The 22677-nt window shown below is 40.5% G+C and overlaps 1 protein-coding gene across 1 annotated transcript; it reads left to right on the top strand.

Moving 5' to 3' along the window:
• Positions 1-2325: 2325 nt before the first annotated feature.
• On the top strand, positions 2326-5536 carry LOC147439021 (uncharacterized). Its single transcript, XM_086483954.1, has 4 exons — positions 2326-2558; positions 3616-4354; positions 5101-5252; positions 5443-5536. The coding sequence occupies exons 1-4, from the start codon at positions 2326-2328 to the stop codon at positions 5534-5536; spliced, it is 1218 nt and encodes a 405-aa protein (XP_086340080.1).
• Positions 5537-22677: the final 17141 nt, after the last annotated feature.

The following is a 22677-nucleotide window of genomic DNA, read 5'->3' on the forward strand; positions in this document are numbered from 1 at the left end:
GATTCCTCATATTTTAGAAGATTCTTTTTTTGATTCACCTATGATGTGACAACTCTGTCGGAATCTAGGTGAATAAAAAAAAGAATCTTCTAAAATATGAGGAATCTCATGGTGTGCTATATATCAGTAGATAGAGCTTGAAGAGGACATTCTAACTGTCAAACCTCCGCCAACTTTGGAGTTCGTTTGCAAAAATTTATCCATGCGCCCGTTTTGGTAGAGAGAGGTAAAGTCAAACTCCTTAAAGGGCCCCTTTGTGAGTCCAAATTTTGCCTAATGTAAAATGCTAAGAATTGCATTGATTTAAGAGTTGTGGCTTGAAATTTTGATTTTATAGCTTTCACTCTTTCTCTTATATGACTGTACTCTTTTGTAGCTTCTCTAATGGTGGTATTTATATCTAAACAAGGTTTTTGTGCAGTACCATCCACAACTGGGTCACAAACTTAGATTGTCAGTTAAATGGCATCGTTCTTCAAAATCCAGGTTATAAATGATGATAATGATAAAGAGCTTGGTCTTGTAAGACTAAAACTTGATAAAGGTGAGCCCACTTTTGCGGAGGTTCGTGACAAAATTGAGGGAGATGAGACTGTGACTGGATGCTTTGACTTCATTGAGGAGAACTATATTTTAAAGAAACGACAAGAAGAGCGATGGACACTTAGCAATAAGGTTCAAGTTCGCATCAAAAGGAGTGCTGAAATCACTCAAGAGACTACTTCTTCAAATAAGCGCAGATGTTTAGGTGACATTGTTGAAGAGAAAGAGGATCGCCCAAGAGATCTCACTACCAAACTTGCAAGCACATTACTAAGTGCAACCATTCTTGAGCAGTGGAAAAATAAATGCACTAGAATAAGAGGAAAACTGAAAGAATTGAAGGTCTCAAGGGATGACAGGTTTGAACTCCATAGTGAAGACTTCAATGGGCAACCCCAAGTACTAATTTGGTGTTATGAATGTGGATGTTTGTATGGGAAAGGTTCAGTTGAAGGAAAGCATGCTGCTTATAATTGTCTTTCTAATTTCATGAGGACCCATATCTTGGAGAGTAATAGACATGAGAAAAACTATTTGGCATTTTGTGGACTTAGAAAAGATGCCACACAAGGTGTACCGGATGGGCAACAACAAGATGATAAAGAACAAATTGAGGCTGCAATAGAGAAGCTGAATTCTTTGATGGCGGTAAATGAAGGTAATCAACATCTCTTGTTTACTTGAATGTGACAAGCTCATTGATTGATCTTCTTGTTTTAGCTTTATGCATCTCCATTGCATGCAGTTTGGGACTTTGAAATTGTTACAGCCACATTGCATGACTTTAAAGACAAAAGTTTTGTTCGTGTGAGATGCAAGTATGATGACACATCGCTGTGTTTGTGCCCTCCACGGTCAGACTTGTCTACTCTACTTACTGAGCACACAAAGTCAATCTTGCACACGAAGGCACTCATGAAGGAGGAGCAGAAAGTCATCCCAACGCTCATAGAATTACGTGGACGTCCTCGGAAGAACAAAGAGCATGATCCAAAGCAAACTTTTTTGAGCAAGTTTGTGGTCTCTACAAACAATGGAAGTTCAAATCAAGGTGATGCCTCTTTTTCTTCTGGTAACCATGCAGAAAGTGAGAGTTCAGTCTTAAGTTTGAACCTTTTATGCTGGGGTTTGTGGATCCATGACATCAAAGTGAACATCAAGAGTGTTAGTTTGAAGCCTTTATTAGATGATCACTGTGGCGGTAAGCTTTGGTTTGCAGAGTCTTCCACAAAGGCAACCTCTCGTGATGGAAATTCTATTTTTTGCATAGATGGTTGCTTTCGTCACATTAGTTGCCCACGTGTGTCTAGTAGCGGGCTTCTCTTTGAAGGCTTTTCATGTGACCATTGCAAGGGCATACCTAAGATTCTAGATTTTAGAATGAGGTTGTATAGAGAGATAACAGCATCAAAAAAGAGAGGTAGTAGAGGAACTGATAACGGAAGGAGACTAGACTATCTCACTAGAAAAGAGCTCAGACAAGCAACTCTTTTTGCTAAAAAGCATGCAAGAGATCTCACCCTTAAACTTTGGTGGGCAAAGTCACAGGTTGCTATTCTTTTTGTGAGATTACGCACATTACGGGAAGAAAATATGGAGTCTATCAATAGAAAGGACATAAAGAGATTTTGTAACAACAGGATAGAATCCCATAGGCTAGGGAAGTTTGGTGGTAAGCGTGCTCTATGGGACTTCCTGCAAGATGTGGCCCAAAATATGCTAAGAGCAAAGGAAGGAAAAAGATATAGTGCAAATACAAAGGCTTTGTTTGAAGTTGCAAAGATGTGGGATGGACCAAGGCTACATGATTTCCTTGCCAGCAACCTTACATGCCCTTCACATTCAACAACAAAGAGAGGCCATAGACTTGCCACACAATTCTTGCCAGGCATTCAAGGTCACATGTTTGATGCCATTGCTGAAATCTATCAAAAGGAGAAAGAAAAGCATGGAATTATGTCACTTGTTCCTTTCACTTTGGTAGAGGATGAGACCGTCATAAAGAAGAGAATAAGGTAAAGTCAAAACCTTGGAATAAAGGGTTCTTTTAACTTGAAACATAAGTCTCATTTTCTAATGTTTTCAACATCTAAATGCAGGTGGAATCCAAAAGATGACACCCTCATTGGATTTGATGGACACAAAGTTGAGGACCATGAATGTGGAACTTCAAACTTTATCAAAGTTGGAGTTGGGAAGGCTGGCTATGAGATGATTATCAAATCATTTGAGAATCATGTCATCGGTGGTTATGCACGTGTTTTTGTGGCAAACCCGCTTCATGAAGCGCTATCATGACTTGTTTTGGTGGCTCATTCCACTTGCAACCGATTTGATGCACATTATGTTCACAAGCAATGGGCTGAAATCTCAAGCTTGTGGGATGAGAAGCTAAATCCTACAATTGGCCCAATTATTGGGCATGCCTCTGATGGCGATAGTTGTCGAAGAGCCTTGATGCTGGCTGATTACGTTCATAAGAATGGCACTAGATTCCAGATCGAATGGGACGGGTGGCCTCTTTCAGCCAAAATGAAGGATGGAGATGTTTTGGGCATGCATGATTAGGACTTTGTACACAATGGAAAGAAGCTTGTCAATGTTCTCGATAAGCCAAAGCGGAAGCTAGCTCTTGGTGATGTCTGGATAACCTTGAATCATGTCACCATTGTGTATGATTCTTTTCCTGTTGACAAGCATATGCTTAAGGAAGCGGATATCAAGCGAGAGGATCGTCAAAATTGGGCAGCAACTCAAAGAATATGTAGCAGACAAGTGCAACAGTGTTTGGGAAAGCTAGCAAATAGTGGCCAACATAGGTGAGAGCGTAGTATGATAGGGACACGTGCCTATCTTGAAATTGTTGGAGACTACATTGACATCTTTTTATCTCCTCACCTAAACATGGGAGAGAGAGTCAATTTAGCAGCCAAAGTGGCCTTTTTCAAAATTGGAGATCTTGGATACAACATCATCCAAAATATACACTCTCAACAAATTTTATCAGTAAAGAGACATTTTGGATGTACAAGTCTCATGACACTTTGCGGTTTTGCTTATCAAATATTTTAGAGACTTTCACTCAAACTTCAGGTGTCCTCTGCATCTCACCGGCTCAGATGCAGCTAAAATATTCTTCAGCAAAGTTGGGAGCATGGTTGGGAAAGAGCGTACTTACGACTTGATGGACATGATACATACGATAGGAATCTTGAATAGGCTTGCACATTTTGAATGCAAAGATGATGGTGTGGCATTCACAAGAGCTCACAAGAAGCAAGAGCACATATGGAGGGAGTTAAATCTCATAGAAGGCATGCAAGAGGCAAACTTAGGTGATTACACATGCGTTTCAACCAATGAAAAGGTCATTGCTGCTTTACAAAGAGGATTGGAAAGCGCCCATAAACTTTTCTCTCACTTGCACGTGAGGCCAAAAGGAAAAGAAGACCAAAAATGGTGGTTCCAGCTTTGGTCAACTAGAGTGTTTGATGCATATGCAAACTCAAATCTGCAAGACTCGGAGACAGATGAAGAATATCGTACTTCCATGGGTCTTGAAGTATTTCCAGATGAAGATGCTGCTACAAGTGAGGTCAGGCATATTATTGACTCCGTTCTAGATGAGGAAGAAGAGATAAGTCCTGTTGTTGAATTCGAAGACAACAAGTTTCTATTCAAGTCTACGCTAGTGAGTCAGCTCAATGCCACCCAACACTCTCTAAAGTTAGACTTACAAGAGTACGACAAGGAGTGTACTATGCCAAAGAAGAAGAAAGAAATCATGCAAGGACGGGTGAAAAATTATTTGGTATTGGTTCTGATTGTGCCGTGTTCTTTCAAGAATAGACCATGCATGGGAAGGTGACAAGGTCAAGCTGCAAGCCAAGAACCTCCGGAGGCAAGAAGAAATTTGAAAGCAAATGGTACTTCAGACGAGTTCAAAAGATGAGGAGAATGGTTGGTGGTGCATGTGGAATACAAGAGAGGATTCAGCCTTTTTGATAGACCTTCGGGGGTTGAGGTTCAGCTCGGATGGTATCAAAAAACTAAAGGGACTAGGTGCTTTACATACGACTTGACAGATCTGGATATGGTGAGCATTGATTGCATTATCACACTCGCAAACCTCACATATGATTCCGGAAACAAAAAATATGAACTTGATGAGAATGATTGGAAGGTCTTCAATGATTTTGTGAGAGACCATTAGGGATAGGCAAGGTGTGCTTTACTATTTTCTTGGTTGGTGAGCTTTAGTATATGTAATTGTTAAAATTCCCATGTCTATGATTTGATTTTTGCTCTATCATTTGCAGGAGTTTGAGTCGCAAGGAGGAGTTGATTGACCTACTTTTTGCTCCATTACATGTTGGAATGGATTGATTAGAGTCATTCAAAGCTATGCTTTTATATATGCCTATCTGCACCATTTCAATGTGCTTTTGATCGCAAATTATCTCATATGGTTTTGGAGCACATTTTTCCTAGGATATGCGCGACATGGCTGTGGTGAAGAAGCTCTCGGATGTTTCCATCTGATGCTAATTGAGCTAGCTCTTGGATGTTCCCATCTTGTATGCAAGCTGCTCAAAAGTTCTTGATATGGATGCTGATGAGCTTGATGGAGATGCGCTTCACCTCACCTCCGTTTGTGAAGAAGTGGAGCTGGGGGCAATGAAAACCATGGAGCTTTGTTTCGGAGGAAAGTATTTACCAGTGAATAGCAAAATTAGCTGCTTTATCTGAGAATTATCTCGAGTACTTAGTGCAGCATGTAGTCGTTTGGAGTGCGTTTTTTCTAGGATATGTACGAGATGGATGTGGTGAAGAAGCTCTCGGACATTTTCAACAGATGCTATTTGACCAGCTCTCGGATGTTTCCATCTTTGATTGAAGTTGTTTAAAAGTTCTTGATATGGATACTGATGAGCTTGATGTAGATGCGCTTGGTCTAAACTTTGTTTGTGAGGAAGTGGATCTGGAGCAGTGAAATGGTGGACTCTGTTTCGGAGGAAAGGATTTACCAGCATGTAGTCAATTGGAGCGCGTGTTTTCTAGGTTATGCGCGACATGGCTGTGGTGAAGAAGCTCTTGGCTATTATCTATGGGCCTGGTGGCAAAGATCTACAGATTGGGCTTTATGAATGGTCTCTTTCAATGTCATCATCTTTTTGCCTTGATATTTCTATCTCAACTGCATGCAACCCGGTCCATGGTTGCTTCTATCACTGTGAATGTTTCTTCCTCTTATTCTTCTTCTGGAGCTGATCCTTCTCTGTCTGGTATCTTTTATTCTTGTTCTGGAGCTACTCCTTCTCACGCTTTAGTATTATTATAGAAGGTACAAGTAAAGTTCTTCGTAGAGTAATACACGCAATTACATACTTGTTAGGTGATTTTCTTGTGCTGGTGCTTTTCAAGGAAACTTTAGCGTTGGATTTAATGAGGCTCTTTCTCTTGCCTAGAGAATGTCATCCCACACAAACATGTGTATGTGCTTCTGCATGTGTGCTGTGTGTTCATGCTCTTGAGTGTGCGTGTTTTAGATGGGGTGCATGGGTGGGCAGAATGAGGAGGATAGGCCTAGCAAAGGCCAGCCAATGGACTGTTTTGGCTTGGATTGCAGGAACATGACTTGCTTGATGTTGCTTTGGTTGACTTGTATGCCATATGTGGCATCCTAGAAAAGCACAAGGAGTGATTCATGAGGTTCCAATTTGGAATAGTCGTCTCACTTGGACCATGTTGATTATAGATTATGCTTAAATTGTTGTGGCAACAATTTAAGCATGTTGTGGCAACAAGCTCTAATCAGCTCTAAGTGCGTCATGAGCTTCCAATCCGGAATAGTCTAACTTGGAGCGTGTTGATTACAGATTATGCTCAAAATAGCTGTGGAAAGCAAGCTCTAAAAAACTCTAAGTTGTTGTCGGTATATGAAAAGTGAAGGCATTTCTTCTGTAACCTATCCTTTCCGTGCATTTTGAATCCCTGCTGCATGGCATGAGAAATTGCTATTGGCAAGATTGGGTTATAGTCAGTTGAATTGTACTACACATTATGAAGAGGACTACACTCTTGTATGAAACATCATCTCTTTGAACATGTTGATTGCACGGTATACCCCACATGAATTTGGCAACAAGATTTTGGTGGCTGTTTTCAGCAATTGGGAAGTCAATGCCCGCAAGAGGGTCACATGGCTGAGAGAAATACTCGACATGAGATTCCTAGTCAGGGGGCTGTTACAAAGACATGTCCACAAGATTCCTAGTTAGGGGGCTATTATAAGACATGTCTCGCATTGGCAATGCTTTGGGTCGACATGTACGACAAATGTGATGTCTTTGCATAAGCTGGAAAATTTCTTGACAACTTTCTTGATTGTCAGGGATGCTGTATCTCGGAACATGCTGCTAAATGCAAGATTTTCCCAAAATTTGGAGCGCATATTTTCTAGGATATGCGCAACATTGTTGTGGTAAAGAAGCTCTGAATTGACAAACTAGTAATGCTCCCAGAGAAGAAACTCTAGCTCCACTCATCATTTTAACACAACTTGAACCAAGTGGAAGTGCAATGGCGATGTGGTCACATTTTGAAATCATGGAATTGTGTCTTAAAATTTCCTGGGATCTTTCTTCTTTTTTGATTGTTATGAGGTGTGATTTTTATAATATATTCTCCTTGCTTGGCCTTTTTGACTGCTTAGTCAAAGTAAACCTAGCCGATGCATGCAAAAAAGTAGGCCAATGGTTGCAAAATCAACTAGTCATCTAGGTAGCACAAGTATAGCAAGCTTTATGTACATAATTTTTCTTATGGAGAAGGAATGCTAGCTCTAATGATTCACCAAACTAATGTAAGTGTAGTGCACTTAAGTTTATGTGCATGTTTCCACATTTATGAGTGTAGTGCCGTTGTAATAATCGTCAGCAAAAATCTTGTGTAAGTTGACTCTTTTGCTACTCAGAACCTTGGAAACTAAAGAGCATAAATGCTACAGTAAGACACCTTGTACTTCCACCAAAAGACATACAAAAGAATCCCTAAAAGACCAAGCTAACCACAACACAACACAGCATTCTTGTCACTATGTGTCCATATTATGACTATGCAATTACAAGGCAATTTGCAAAAGCTCTTGACAAAAGTCTTAACATGATCATTTGGATCGATATTTTTAAAGCTTTTAGATTTGAATGTGGATAATGTGTCATAAAGGTTTTTGTTATTATGTTTTGTGACCCTTTCAAATGTATTTTAAGAAAAAAAGTAACTCTTAATGAAGGGAAGTTATTATTTCATCTCACAAAAAATATATGTACAATTAGGGATTTATAATTTTAGATGAATTTACAGAGGGGTGTAAGAGAATGAGGATTTTTTTGGTACATAGGGGTTTTTAATAGGGGTCTTTAACGAACGCACGTGATATAGGAATGTTACACTTAGTGACCTCCCCGGGGCCATGTGATGCTCCAATGAGCTTCAAGACTCCTCTTAATATCCTATAGAGCAACAATAAGTGAGGATTGAATTTAGGTTTGAGTCTTGCATCCATGTCCTAGTGCCTTGAACAAGGTTTAAATGTGTCCACCTGCTAGTTTAAGTGAGCCATATGAGGCTTGAACTCAAATTAAATACTCTTCTTAATATCCCACATAGTAGCAACAAGTGAGGCTTGAAATTTTTTAAACTTAAGTTTCAACCCCCGGTTCACGTGCTAGTGCTTCAATTTATATGGCACAAAGGGTCCCCACAAACAACCATGAGGTCAAACTTAACAAAAATACTGTAATTTCAGTTGTCATTTTAAACAATGGGACTTGAATAATTCCCAAAATTCCTAAATATGTCTTTAATTCTTTCCTACTAGGTTTAATTGTCTACTAGCATATGAGATAGGAAAGTCCATAGTCCCCTCTTCTTGGTGAGCTAATATGCAATCAATAGAAAAATTTGAAGCATGCACATGGAAAACTTTGTTCCAGTCTCAAGTCTTGAATATTGGTGTTGTGGTCAAAGCTTGTTAAGCTTCTAGAATGATTCCTTGCATTCATTTGTCCATCTAGAATGAGTTATAAGACTATAAATGGGTTTAGCACTATGACTGCATATACGTAGATGACCCTACCATAATATCCAAAATGTCCCATAAATGCCTGAACTTGTTTGACGTTTGTCGGTCTAGACATTTTAGCAATCACTACCACCTTCTCCATATATGAGGAAATACCATTTTTTGATACAATATGTACAATAATTTTGTCCTGTCCAACCATAAATACGTATTTTGTAGGATTTAAACAAATTCTATATAAACGGCATTTCTCAAAGTCACATCGTAAATGTTCAAAACGACTCTCTCTTTTTGTAGAGGGAACACACAGATCATCCATGTATACTTCTAGAAGGTTCCACACATATTCCTTGAAAGCATAGCTCATTAGCCTTGTAATGTTTCTCGTGCATTGGTCAATCCAAAAGGCATGACCCTATAAGTAAAAATTATCCATTCCATGGCAAAAGCCATTTTATGTTAATCTTTAGGATCTATGGTCTATTGATTGTACCTAGAGAATCCATCCAAGAAACTATAATCCCCATTAATGTTGTGCGTTGATGATGTGTGCCAATGCAAGTAAGGATGCAAGTCATCACCGAGTTTCATAGTGGAGATGCAGGTGGACATTTCTCCACTGACATAAGTATCCTCTCTCTTGAAAACTGAGAGCTCTCTCCCGCAATAAGATCTCCTCACTCTCTATCAAATATGGCCTATTACAAGACCTCTCTCTACATCACCCTTGCTCTCAAGTTTTGCGGCCAAGAGTCAATCTCTCTCTCGATCCCTCTTTGGTTTTCAACCATACAAAAAAAAACTCTCTCTCCCCTCCTCAAAAGCAACCACTGAGCCTAGGTCTCTCTCTTGCTTACTCGTCCATGGCCTCTTCTCATGCCATTATGTAGAGAGGGTCTCTCTCTCTCTCTCTCTCTCTCTCTCTCTCTCTCTCTCTCTCTCTCTCTCTCTTTGATTACCCTCACAAAGATATGTATATATATATATCTCTCCTCGTTTAATCCTCGGCAGGCGCTTTCTCTCTCTATCCCCTAGATTGCTACAGTGAGTTCATAGTAAAGCTCTTGCGCTCTCTCTTGATACGGTCGAGGATGCCCTCTTGACAGCAAGAGCTTCTCTCGCTCTCTCTCACTCCTCTTTTCTAAGTTCCAACGAGAGAAACTCTATCTCTCTCTTGTCTTCTTGGTCTCAACAAGAGAAACCCTCTCTCTGGCTCTCTCTTCTTGATTTTACTGGAGCCTCCAAGAGCAAAAATCTCTTGCTCTCCTCTCGCTTGCAAATGACCTCCTCATGGAGGCATGCATCCTCTCTATCAATTCCTAGTGGGTTTTAATGAAGCCAAAGGCTTCATACAGAAGAAGGCATCTCTCTCTTTTGTTCAATTTGGACTGGCTATAGAGATCTGCTCATTTAATCCTCAATAGGTGCTTTCTCTCTCTAAAATATTACCTACAGGTAGTCTTCTCGCAACCTCCATTTGCATGGCTTGCACTCTCTCTTCATATGATGGCCTTCCGACAAAACGAGGGTCCCCCCTTTCTCTCCTCTGCACTTGGCTATGGCGGCCTCTAGCCTCTTGCTTGGAGATAAAACAATGCCCCCTTTCATGGCCTGCTTGTTCCCACCATGAAACGGTGTCTCACTCTCTCGCAAGCGGCGGTGACCCCTCCATTGACACACTCTGTCTCATTCAGAATAAAGTTAAACACCCATTTTTTTGGCCCGCCCAAAGGGCAAAGGCTATAGAGATGCCTTCTCCTTTTGCTGACCAAAATAGGAAAAAATACTGAGTTGTTTTTCAAGAATTTTTTGATAGGTTAAAAATGATGATTGGTTGAAATAAGACAGTGGGCACTCATTTAAATGAAGAGTGGGAAAATCTAATGATATACATGTCTTGACTTTTATTGCTAATGAAAAAGAGTTGGAACTTGGTTCATTTTTTAGTGCCAATCTTTGAAATGAGTGTCTTCTAGCTGTCGTTGGTTGAGTTTTAAAATTGAAAATTTTAATGATGGCCTGTAGAGGTAGTGCGCATTCAAGGAATTCGCTAAAATGATGCCATGCACCAAAATTTTGTGAGCCTATCTCGTTGCTTGATTTCTCCCATGCCTAACAAGATCCTGATTCCTTACATGTCTTGTGTTGCATTGCTGAGTCTCGAGTCTATATTTCTCAAACCAAGCTTTTTGGTTGTGTGTGTGTGTGTGTGTTTAAGTATGAAAATCCCCTCGTAACTCATTTCATATACACCAATACAACATTCTGTATTCTAGTGGATAATACAGCCATTTAGATCAAAAATTTGATCTTTGATCATTACAAATTGATATCTTAGTGTTATATCTCTGTGTGTCCACCCTTTGGGATGAGCTTCCACTACATATACATGGAGAAGGATCCAACTGTTACATTGGACGATCTTCTGTTATTGCTGCAGTTGTCATTGTAATCCCAAGGAAAGAATCTCTTACCTGTGTGATCGTAGTCGAGGATCCTAAGGTATGAAAGGTAGACTTATGACAATCATCTCCGTCCATCAATCTCTAGATAGTACAAGTTGTGTATTTGATCAGATCCAAGCTTGAGTTGAGTAGTAGTTATGTGCTTACACTATGTAATTATGTTGCCTTGATGTCAGTATTTCGAGCCTTGCATCTGCTAGAAGGTGCGTTAACAAGCATAAAAAGTAGAGTGATACCAATCTATTTTGTGTACAAATCCTGGTGTGTGTGTGTGTGTGGAAGCAAATAAGAACATCTTTGATCCTGAGTAAACCATTAAGCAGTGTATAGAAAGATCCTTCTTTTGCAAAAACATTGACAATTTGTGTGTGTGTGTGTGTGTGTGTGTGTGCATGCGCACCTATGTGCGCACACACATAGGTGTTCCTGTGGAAGGTACCAAGCCAAACCCCTAAAAACCAAGGAGCAATCCCAAAAAATAGACAATCAAATGAAGTCTACTCTGTGTGTGTGTGTGTGTGTGTGTAGAGAGACGCATTAAGCAAATGCGTAATCAATGAGGATGCAAGGGAGCTAGAGAAACAAATCTATGAGAGTGTGAGAGAGGAAGATCAATCATACTTGCATTCATGTGTAACCCACTGTGTGTGATTACGCAGAAAGGGGGGGAGAACATGTGACAGTTTCTACTCAGATGGGTGAGCACAGGAATGCTAGAAGGTTTTGCATGCATTTATGTAGTGAGAGCCAATGAAGCGCAAAAAGAAATTGGGAAACACAAAAAGCCAAGCTCAAATGTCATGCTGGAAACACAACTCAGATTTGTAGGCATACGTGATTAGTAGCTCTATGTGAGGGTGTATGAGCAATGGCGATGAGCAAGCCAAGTAAAGAGAACTCTCTCCTTATTGAAACCAGTAGGAGCTGCTCGACCTGGTATCTCTGTGTGAGGGTGTATGAGCAATGGCCATGGGCAGGCGGAGTAAAGAGCCCTCCCTCCTTATTAAAAAGGGTAGGAACCGCATCCAACAAAGGTGGATTTAGTAAGCAATGAACACCATATGTTATATTAGGTTGGAGACCACTATAAATATTGAGCCAGCACCTTTGTGTGTGTGTGTGTGTGTGTGTGTGTGGCCTCCCCCATCCCAGAGGAGAGATCCACTTGGTGGAGGATGGTCCACCAAGTGGACCAATCCCGCACCTAAAAAATTCATTCTTTATAGCTCAATCACTTGTACTGTGTTAAAAAGGTTTAGATGCGAGATTACCCATCTGTAATGTGTTGAACCAAGTTTGGATGTAAGAATACCCAATTGTTGTATGATAAATGGGTCCTCCAGGGAGGATAGTAAGGTACTATGAAAACTACATACCTGACATCTCATGAGTTTTGTTGATGTGTTACCCATCATGGTGGTTACTATACAATACTCCAATCCTGCAAGATAAAAATCACTTGAAAATCCACACTTGCTCGAGGGTGGACATTGATTACACTATATGGATTATATGTAAGCATGTAGATGCTTGACCAATTTAGGAGCTGAGAGCCCCGACCCATCCCTTTGGATTGGGTGGATCAAGCTATTGAAAATGTAACTTGTACTAGAGAGCAAGTAATCCAATTCTTAGGGTATGAATACCCATATCCTGACAAAAAGCGTTTGCTTGAAGTCAGGATAAATTGGAGTAGCTATATTATTATATAATACATTATCTAATTCCAATTGTTAAGTATGGCACTAGTCCGTCGACCAAAGACTAGTAAGAAAAAGGAGTGCGTGTTTAAGTATGAAAATCACCTCATAACTAAACCATACTTAGACAATTTTGTATTAAATAACAATATTTTAACACAAGATGCCATAAAAACCTCAACTATCATTTCATATACACCAATACGACATTTTGTATCTAATGGATAATACAGTCATTTAGATAAAAAATTTGATCTTTGATCATTACAAATTGATATCTTACTATTATATCTCTGTGTGTCCACCCTTTGGGATGAGCTTCCACTACATCTACATGGAGAAGGATCCAGTTGCTACATTGGACGATCTTCTGTTATTGTTGCAGTTTTTTTGTAATCCCAAGGAAAGAATCTCTTACCTATCACCATCCAAGAAACACAAGCCTGTCAGAATTGGCATTACCTGGCAAGACAGGTGTCAACGACTCCCTCCCTTGTTATTGGTGTCAAAAATTACAACAACAACTAACACCATAACATAGATCGAACATTAAGTTTAAAGAATGAGTCCTTAATTTACGATAATGTTTTCATCTTTTAACTCCAAAAAAATCGGACAGCATCTCCTTTGTATTTTGAATTAATTTTCAAAAGTCCAGTCCACTATCATCTCATCCAAGACCCTCACATGAGGATTAAGGCTCTATTTAAACACATTGGAGTATGTTCAAAGTATATCACTAACACTAAATTCAAAAGTTATGCATCTATTCAACAAGGAGAAAAAGTGTTGAAAAGCAGTTCCCATTACTAAATTTACAAGGTGAATATACTCAGTTATTACAACCATATGCTATAGTCATACACCTACCACAATAAATGTGAAAAGGCCAGCATCAACTGCAAAAAACCATGTGGTGACAAGAAGTTTGAACCAAGTAATAACATATTACTCAAGATCTTTCGTTACTCAAATGACTAACATAGTTAGCAACCCAGGTAGATAATAGTGCTAATGGATCCCCAACTTAGGTCTACCAAAACCATATTGTGAGGAGGATGTTTAAATTTTGTACAGTCAACCCGCAATTATTATTAAAACTTAAGAGAGGTAGCATTATAGGCCCCAAAAAGTGCATCAAAAAGTCCATCAAAGAGTTGCCATAATTTCCCTCGAGTGACGGTGCTGCATTAATAGCCCGCCTTGGCTAGTGATTAGATTGACTGAAAGCTTGAATTGATTAATTGAAGACTACGGTGATTGCCAAAGCCATATGCATCTGTTTTTCTTGTTCTCTCTCACACCTCCCACAACCAGAGGCCCGACGCTTGCCCAATGTGAGTGCGCGGATGCGGTGCATGTGCGGAGAGTGAGAAGGAGAGAGAGAGGGACAGAGAGCAGGACACAGGATGTGGGTGGATCTCCCAAATCTCACTGTATGAGCACCATGTGAGAATGTGAGTGAGAACTCCTTATTCTTTGTATGTATAAAGAATAAGGAGATAAATGTGGGCGGCCGGACACTGGTTGGCGGACACAGGTAAAGCACGGTGAGGCACACCGCCTTTACCTAACATTCTCCCACTAAAGGCTGTGTGCCGATAAGTAGCGAGAAGACTATCGTACAACTAGTATATACAAGAGGTGAGAGAAGACGACTCTCAACCTATGCCCACTGGCTCACTCTGTAACCGCTCTAGTGTAGATGCAACATGGATACCACTACAGCTAGAGCTACGATGAAACTCCTGATGCAGGTATCGAGTGACAACCTGCATGGATCCACAATGCACAATGCCAGTATCAGTCATCGCAAATGCACCAACCGAATAAGCAAGATCAGGTCTCAAAACCAAAAGGTCAGACATGAGAGACCCGAAAGCCGACGAAACATGCACTATGTGTGCCAACCTATCCCTGTCAGCAACCTCAGTGCCATATGCATCCTCATCAGGAATCAACTGACTATGCATCACTATGTCAGCATCATCTGGCAAAGGCATATCTGCTGAGAATGATTGCAAAACCAAAAAATCAGCACCATTGCAATCACACACAGCTGTCTGAAGGACACTGTCACCCTCAAACATATCAAATGCATCATAGAATAATGCATCGGTCTCTGGCTCAACTAATGTCACCTCAACTGATGACTAGCCAAGCTGTGCATCCCCAGAGATACCACTGTATGCGTGAACATCACCACAAGACAAATGCACAACCCGCTCTCCATGTAGCACATCTGCAAAAGAGACATGCCTCGTCTCTCGCTCCAAACATGGCTGCAAATACACAGAGACTACACCGCCTCGTGTGTCAAAAATATGCAAAGGGTATACCAGACCACTCCTAGCACCTTTGGCTATCACTAGTGATCCCCTATGCATCTGAAATGACGGCTCTCTAAGCAGTACATAATGTCCACTACTCTGAAACTGACGCACTGAAATGAGACTCTGACTGAGTCCTGGTACATAACGTACATCTTGTAGCGTAAGCAATGCACCGCTAGATAAAGACATGCATACATCTCCAACACCCTCTATGTCATATGCTGAACCATCAGCAAACTACACACAACCAAGTCTCCCACTAGAGAAAGAGTAAAACAAATCACGACGTGGCATCACGTGAAAAACTGCATGCTCTTCTAGTAGAAAACGCGTAGACAATGTGCTATCCCAAGACATAAAGTAGTCTGGAGGCAAGCTAGACTCAAAAGTGACATGTCCGACACATGCATACTCTCTAGCATCTATCCTCATTGTAGCACCATGCATCTGCCTCTTCCACTGTCTCATATGCCTGAAGCAACGACGCCTAATATGCCCATCATGGCCGTAGTGCCAACATGTCAGTCGCGATCGTGAATGAGAACCGCCTCTAACCTGAAACGTCTCCATGCCAAAACTATGGCAAACAATGCTCAAGATCACAAAACTCTCCCACCCGAGAGCAAACCAATGTCTCAAGCAAACAAGAATACACAAATCCTCACTCTTGCAAGAGTGGATACAAAAACACAAAACTGTGTCCAAAGTGACAAAACGTGTCAAAGTGAGAGTAAACACTCGATCACAAACTATTGCAAGAATCTGGGAAAAATCCGGCAGAGTTTGCCCTGAAAACTGAGCGAAAACTCAAGTACAATCTCTACCATAAACCATAACACTACTCAATGCCAATGAGTAGAAATGCCAAAATGGCTCCACATTTTCACATAAAATGGCAATCCGCACTCAACGTACATCAACGGAGTGACCGCGCATAAGCAAGCACCAAAAGAGTTGCAATCTGAAAACTTGATCAATGCGAAAACAATTCTCTCAAGAGAGCTTACCGGCACTTGAAAGTGCTCGCCGAAATGCATGTATAATGGGCATCAACCATGCGCCATAACCATATGCAAACCATCCGCAAAGACCATGAATCCAAGCACAAAATCACTGCCAAAGTATCCTGTGAAAATCAGTGAAAGAAGCTCCACCTGTGTGCTCCAAAAAAAAACTGCGTCTCTCAAGAGACCACTTCGATGGTGTGTAAACGCCTCTGTACTTTGTTTCCCAAATCTACCAAAAAACCCTCAAACCACAAGCTCTATACAAGCTAGAATTGCATCTTCAGCTCAGAATTTATGCACTTAACTTCGAGCACCTGCCGTGCTTCCAAAAGTGCATCAAACTCGCACACAATGCGACAATAGAGAATCTGGAATTTCTGTATACAGTCAGTCTGAGCTGAATATCAGCAAAACAGGGAGGAATATCAGCAAAAAATTCTTCTTAGATCTGCATTCTACAAGGAGAAAAACGAATCTGAAAACAGTGCTGCTGCGCACACAGTTTTTAGGGCAGCACCTTCACTTACACACAATCTTCCAAACTCCTTTATGAGCTTCCACAAGAGCATGCATCACTCTCAACTGAGCTCACAAGCTCCCATTGCATTCTCACAAAGCTTCCAAGCTTTCTTAATCTCTCCACCACCGAGAGAAAGTGAGCTATTGCCTTCAATCTCTCAAAGCTGTCGTGCTCTTCGCGGTCACCATAGCTCTGATACCAATTGTGAGTGCGCGGATGCAGTGCGTGTGCGGAGAGTGAGAAGGAGAGAGAGAGGGACAGAGAGCAGGACACAGGATGTGGGTGGAGCTCCCAAATCTCACTGTATGAGCACCATGTGAGAATGTGAGTGAGAGCTCCTTATTCTTTGTATGTATAAAGAATAAGAAGATAAATGTGGGCGGCCGGACACTGGTCGGCGGACATGGGTAAAGCACGGTGAGGCACACCGCCTTTACCTAACACCCAACTCGCGTTTTGAACACATATCCCCAGACATCTTTGGTGGACCCGACATGAAACAAGCCGGGGTGGGAGGTAAAGATGGAGATGCCAGAACAATTGAAGTAGTTTATTGATGATTTCAATTCCAATGGATTTGATAAAAACCTAGCAGTTGAAGATTTGCCAAAAATGATGGAATTAGTTCAGGGATGTCTGCAAGAAGCGAAAGCCATGCAAATAAAAAAGGAGATTGATGATGCGGTAGAGATGGCACTTGATGCTGTATGGGAGTAGTATCATAATTTTCAGGGATATGATCCAAAAGGTTTTATTGCATGTTTTGAAGCTAACATGAAGAGCCAAAATGTTCCAAAAAAATTGGATGATTGCAACTCTTGAAGAGGTTGTAAACTCTGATTTTAAAAAGCACGTTCAGGAATAGGCAGAAGCATATCCCACACAATGGGACTATTTTGTAGAGGAATTTATTTGCGAAAGCTCAAGTATTCTAGATGTGGAAATAAAAGAGATTACTGAGCGAAGTGAGGTTGTCTTCAGTAAAGGTGAAGGGGTCAGATGCAATTCCTCAACTATAATGAATTCTGGGAACATATTTTTGCAAGAAGCAAGCCAAAGAAAATGCTGAGCTGAAAGTAGCAGATTCAGTTTCTGAGGAGCATATTTTGAGCAATGAAGAAAGGTAAATGATGAATTTAATGTTGAAACAGACTTATATGATATGTTTTCAAAGATCTCACATGGATGCTACCTCCAATAATGGTTTCAGTGAAGACATAGACTGTACAACAAGTGGTTCACAAGATGTGGACCTTCACATGGGTTATCCTGAAGGAGTTCATCCTCTATTCGATATTTCTAAAACTATCAGCACTATAGCTAAGCAGGACAACATGTTTGTTGCAAATGAGTGCATAAATAAAGCTATTATATACACATTAGCTGATGAAGTGACCAAGATTGTGGACCCATCACAGGATGAGCTTGAGTATGCTAATGAACTTATGATTGCTACTAACAATATAGTTGCAAATGCTGTTATCATGGAAGAAGATGCTATAATCAATGATTTCTTGACTAGATCTGAAGGAGATGATTATAATAGTATAGAAGAGCTTTCTGAGGTGTTTTCCCGTTTAAGAGGGGGTGCTAGATGAGCCTTTGCAGTGATATGATGGATTGCTAAGTAACATGGATGCAAATGAGGAAGAAGAAGGTGACATGGATGAGTATAAAGATTGCCTAGAGCATGCTGATTGTGAACAAATTATTGACATGGATTCTACATCTATGCTTGTCTATGGGTTGCATGAGGAGATACCTCCTACAGTTTTTATGAATGTTGATATTTTGAAGAGTGATTTCTCCAAGGATTCTATGGATGAAGATCTATGGGATAAAGCTGTTTTTCATTGATCAAACTAAAATTCCACAGGTAAAAATTCCTATGATGATACAGGTCGAGAGACTCTCAAGATTTTTTGTGATGGCTATGAATCTAGAGGGGGTGATGATGCTAAATCATCCTTGATACTATAAAAAGTGCCCAGGGTTTTTCATTTCTTTAGACAATGTGCCAAATGCGGCTAGATTTGGATGCTATTCCTATTGATGCTTATGTCAATGATGTCCTGGTTGCCAATAAAAGGGTCAAAATTCTTTAATGCTTGCTAGTAACAAGCTTAAGTTGCCAAAAGTTTATGAGATGTGGGTGCTGCACTGAGCTTCACCTTGAGCTAGGTAGGCACCAAGCCTCTGGCTGTGAGAGGTGTGAAAGAGAGGGAATAGCAGACACTGAAAGATCTGGGAAACACCGTAATCATCAATTAATTGAATAATGCTTTGAGTTTAGTTTAATTAAAGACCTAGGCAAGCTGTTAGCAGGACCGTAACTCGGATTAACTAAAAATTAAGATTTTAAGCTCCCTTTTTACAAGATTAATTGGGTCGTTAATGACACCGAGATTTAATAGGATGATTAATCAATCTCTAGCTGATGACAGTGATGTTAATTCTCTCTTTTTGATTTATCTGCTTCAACTACCCTTGGATTTGGCAATCTTTAATTCTGTTCACAGCCTCGATCATTAGGCTTTGATTATTGTCAAATACTCTATAGCTTCTTTCTCTATTTGCTTTGCTCTGGCTTAATTGCCGCTCACAAGCTTTATCTTCACCTCTACTCGACTTGCTCCGATTCCCTTAACCCTTGCTTGGCCTGCCTTGTGCTTTCCTCTTACTTCTTTAGGTTGATTTCTTTTGCTTATGTACGAGAGAGAGATTCTTGTTTGTGCTTCTCAAGCACGAGAGCGAGAGAAAGCCCTCCTCTTATTATGCTTTCCTTCTTCATAACCCTTGCATGCTTCTCCTTGATTGATTCATCAACCCTTCTCATGCTCCTCCTCAATTGCTCCTTGTCTCCCTTTGCATGCTCCTCTTTTGATTACCGCCAAGAGAGGGAGAGAGAGCCTTTGCTTCACCTTTTTTTGCTAGCCGAGGACGAGAGGACGAGAGAGAGAGAGATTTTCCTTGGTCACCTTCTGAGGTCCCCGGTCTCCCTTCCTCTCCTACCTAAAAACAACCCCTTTGTTCGTTCTCCTCCTTGCCTTGCTCTCGTTCAAATTCCCCTTATCTCTCTACAGGTTACCTCCTTATGCCCTTATGCTTACCCTTTTTTAAGCCTTTAGCAACGAGGGCACCGTTGTTGCTAAGGCGTGTGAACCAAAGATGTTGACGTAGTAGAGGGTAGGATGGCCGGCATGAAATTTGACGGGAGCGACACCGAAATTGGTCGCCACGGGCTCCTAAGCATATCCCACTTCGTTGCTCGGCATCAAACAACAACTCCCGAAGCATCTGCAAGCTTATCTCCGCCCCTTGCTCTGCCCCTCGCTGCCTCAGGCTATCGCCCCTTTGGTTTTTTTACCTCTTCACACTTTATAGAAACCCCTTTTGACTTGGGTGGCCACTAAACCTATATCCCTTGGGCGGACTTACTCTCTTGCTCTGGGCGACTGGCCCTTGTAGTGGCACCACATTTAACATGCATATCTAGCAAAGCATTTCCAAGCATCTTTATCGAGCGGTCCTTGAGGCGTTTACCTTGGATGGTCTCCCCTCCTTGGATGGCCATTAGCCCCTTTTTGGGTGGTCGGTTCCCCTCAAGGGACACCACATTTGGCATACATCTCGGCAAAATCTTTAAATTGACAATATCATCATGATTTTGTTTTCCCCATCAGTGTATCCTTCCCTTGAGATGCAAGTACAGGTGATTGGCTTTAGAGAAAGGCATTCCCTTCGCATTTGGTTAAATTCCCTAGAGTTTCCTTACCGCAACCAGGCTGGGTATATCTTGAAATCATTGTTCTGCATAAGATGACATTCCAGAACTTGGTCCAAGTCAAAAATTCGTAGACGGCACTCCGGACGAGTGGACCAGACTAAAGACCATATTAGGTAAAGTGGGAAAATCCCAATTCCCAGGTTGGACAACTTTCAATATATCATGTACAAAATATAGAGATTTTGTCAAAAATTTGAGTTTTCTTAAGGTCTCATTCCACTTTATGCACATACAATACACAATGAAAACAACTAAAATACCATGGTTTCAATCAATTGGATTATTAGGAGACGAGTATATTGCATCCATTATCGTTTTCTATGTTCTACTGTCCTAACTACAACTTATCTCAACATGGAGAGCTTGGTTTCTAGGTCCACCACTTGTCCAAGTTAATGTAAAAGTGACTCAAGGTTCACAACTTGTGAAAGCAAGGATCCATTGAGGAATACAATCCACTTGGCTATTTTTCCTTAATTTATTGCATGTGACATTCAAGCAAGGTCCACTTCTAATCTATAACTTCTTAATTTGAGGCATGGGACATACATAAAATATGTAGCATATGCTCTATTGCCTCATAGGAAGGTTGGTTTCAAGGTGCACTTATCCATGCTAGCCTATCTTGGAGAAATGATGGAGCTTGCTTCTCTCCTTGTTTCAATGGAGACTAGCTTGGACAAGTGGTGGACCTTTGCTTCTCTCTATGTTTCAATAGAGTTAGCTTGGACAAGTGGTGATCTTGGAACAAAACCCCCATGTAAAACATATCATGGGTATTCCAAGTGATTAGAAAGATTACCATTTAAGATATAACCTTATAGGTTGGACAACTAGATCTTGGCTTGGAGAAATGGTGGACCTTTGATTCTCTCCATGTTTCAATGGAGTCTATCTTGGAGAAATGGTGGAGCTTGCTTCTGTCCATGTTTCAATGGAGCCTAGCTTGAACAGTTGGTGGACCTTTGCTTCTCTCTATGTTTCAATAGAGTTAGCTTAGACACGTGGTGGATCTTCAAAATAAACCAACTACTATCAATGTTGCCTAGCTTGGACAAGTGGTGGAGTGTTTCTCTACCCCATGTTTCAATGGATCTTAGCTTGGACAAGTGTTGGACCTTAAAACAAAAACCCCATGTACAACATAGAATGGATTTTCTAGATTTCAATGGAGTCTAGCTTTAACAAATGGTGGAGCTTGTCTTTATCCATGTTTCAATGAAACTAGCTTGGATGTAACAAACCCTCCCATGTACAACATATCATTGGTTTTCTAAGTGATGGGAAGGAATACCATTCAAGATATAAACTTATAGCTTGGATAAGTAGTTGACTTTAAAACCAAATTCATCATAATACAATGAAATACAGGTCAGCCAATTCCTAAATCTTGAGACCAAACCTCCCATGCTATTAGAGATAATATATTGGATAAGTGGTGGACCTTCTATTATTTTCCCATGCCTAGTTTAGACAACCGGTACACTTCGCAGCTATAAAGGTTGGACGAGTTGTGGAGCCTTGTTTCTATCCATGTTTTAATGGATCCTAGCTTGGACAAGTGGTGGACCTTGGAAAAAAGCTTCCATGTACAACATATATGAGGTTTTACATGTTTTAATGGAGCCTATCTTGGACAAATGGTGAAGCTTTCTTCTCTCCATGTTGATTTTGGAACTACCTTAGACAAGTGGTGGAGCTTTTCTTTTCTACTCTTCATAATACAATGAAGTATATGTTGGTTACATGGTGAATCTTAAGGCCAAACCTCCCATTTTACTAGAGATGATAGGTTGGACAAGTGGATCAACCTTCTATCATTTCTCCATGACTATATTGGACAATTAGTAGACATAACATCTCTCTATGTTGTCTAGAGATGAGCTTGGACAAGTGATGGACCCTGCTTCTCTCTCCCCTTGGTTTACTAGTTTGAAGACTCAGTATATATACTTTCTTAGATCTAACTTGAACAAGTGGTGGACCTTGCATCCACAATCTTAATTCAGTATAAAAAAGTATATGAAAAAATAACATAGGAATCTTGGTTTGAAGGTCAAGCAATTAGGTTCCAAATGCACATAATAATATATTTTCCACCCATATTAAAAGAAAGTTAAATATGCACATAATAATATATTTTCCAAATGCACATAATAATATATTTTCCACCCATATTAAAAGAAAGTTAAATATGTTATTACCAAATTGACAAAGGTAACGTCCAAAAATTATA

The sequence above is a fragment of the Adiantum capillus-veneris genome, chromosome 16, assembly GCF_014529385.1.
Source record: "Adiantum capillus-veneris isolate H3 chromosome 16, ASM1452938v2, whole genome shotgun sequence".
Taxonomy (NCBI): domain Eukaryota; kingdom Viridiplantae; phylum Streptophyta; class Polypodiopsida; order Polypodiales; family Pteridaceae; genus Adiantum; species Adiantum capillus-veneris.

Excerpts from the sequence above, each read along its gene's own strand:
- LOC147439021 (XM_086483954.1), top strand. The coding sequence starts at position 2,326 with ATGTGGGATGGACCAAGGCTACATGATTTCCTTGCCAGCAACCTTACA. Across the intron at positions 4,355-5,100 it reads GACGGGTGAAAAATTATTTG|CTCTTGGATGTTCCCATCTT; the intron begins GTATTGGTTCTG and ends TAATTGAGCTAG. Across the intron at positions 5,253-5,442 it reads GAGCTTTGTTTCGGAGGAAA|TTGTTTAAAAGTTCTTGATA; the intron begins GTATTTACCAGT and ends CTTTGATTGAAG.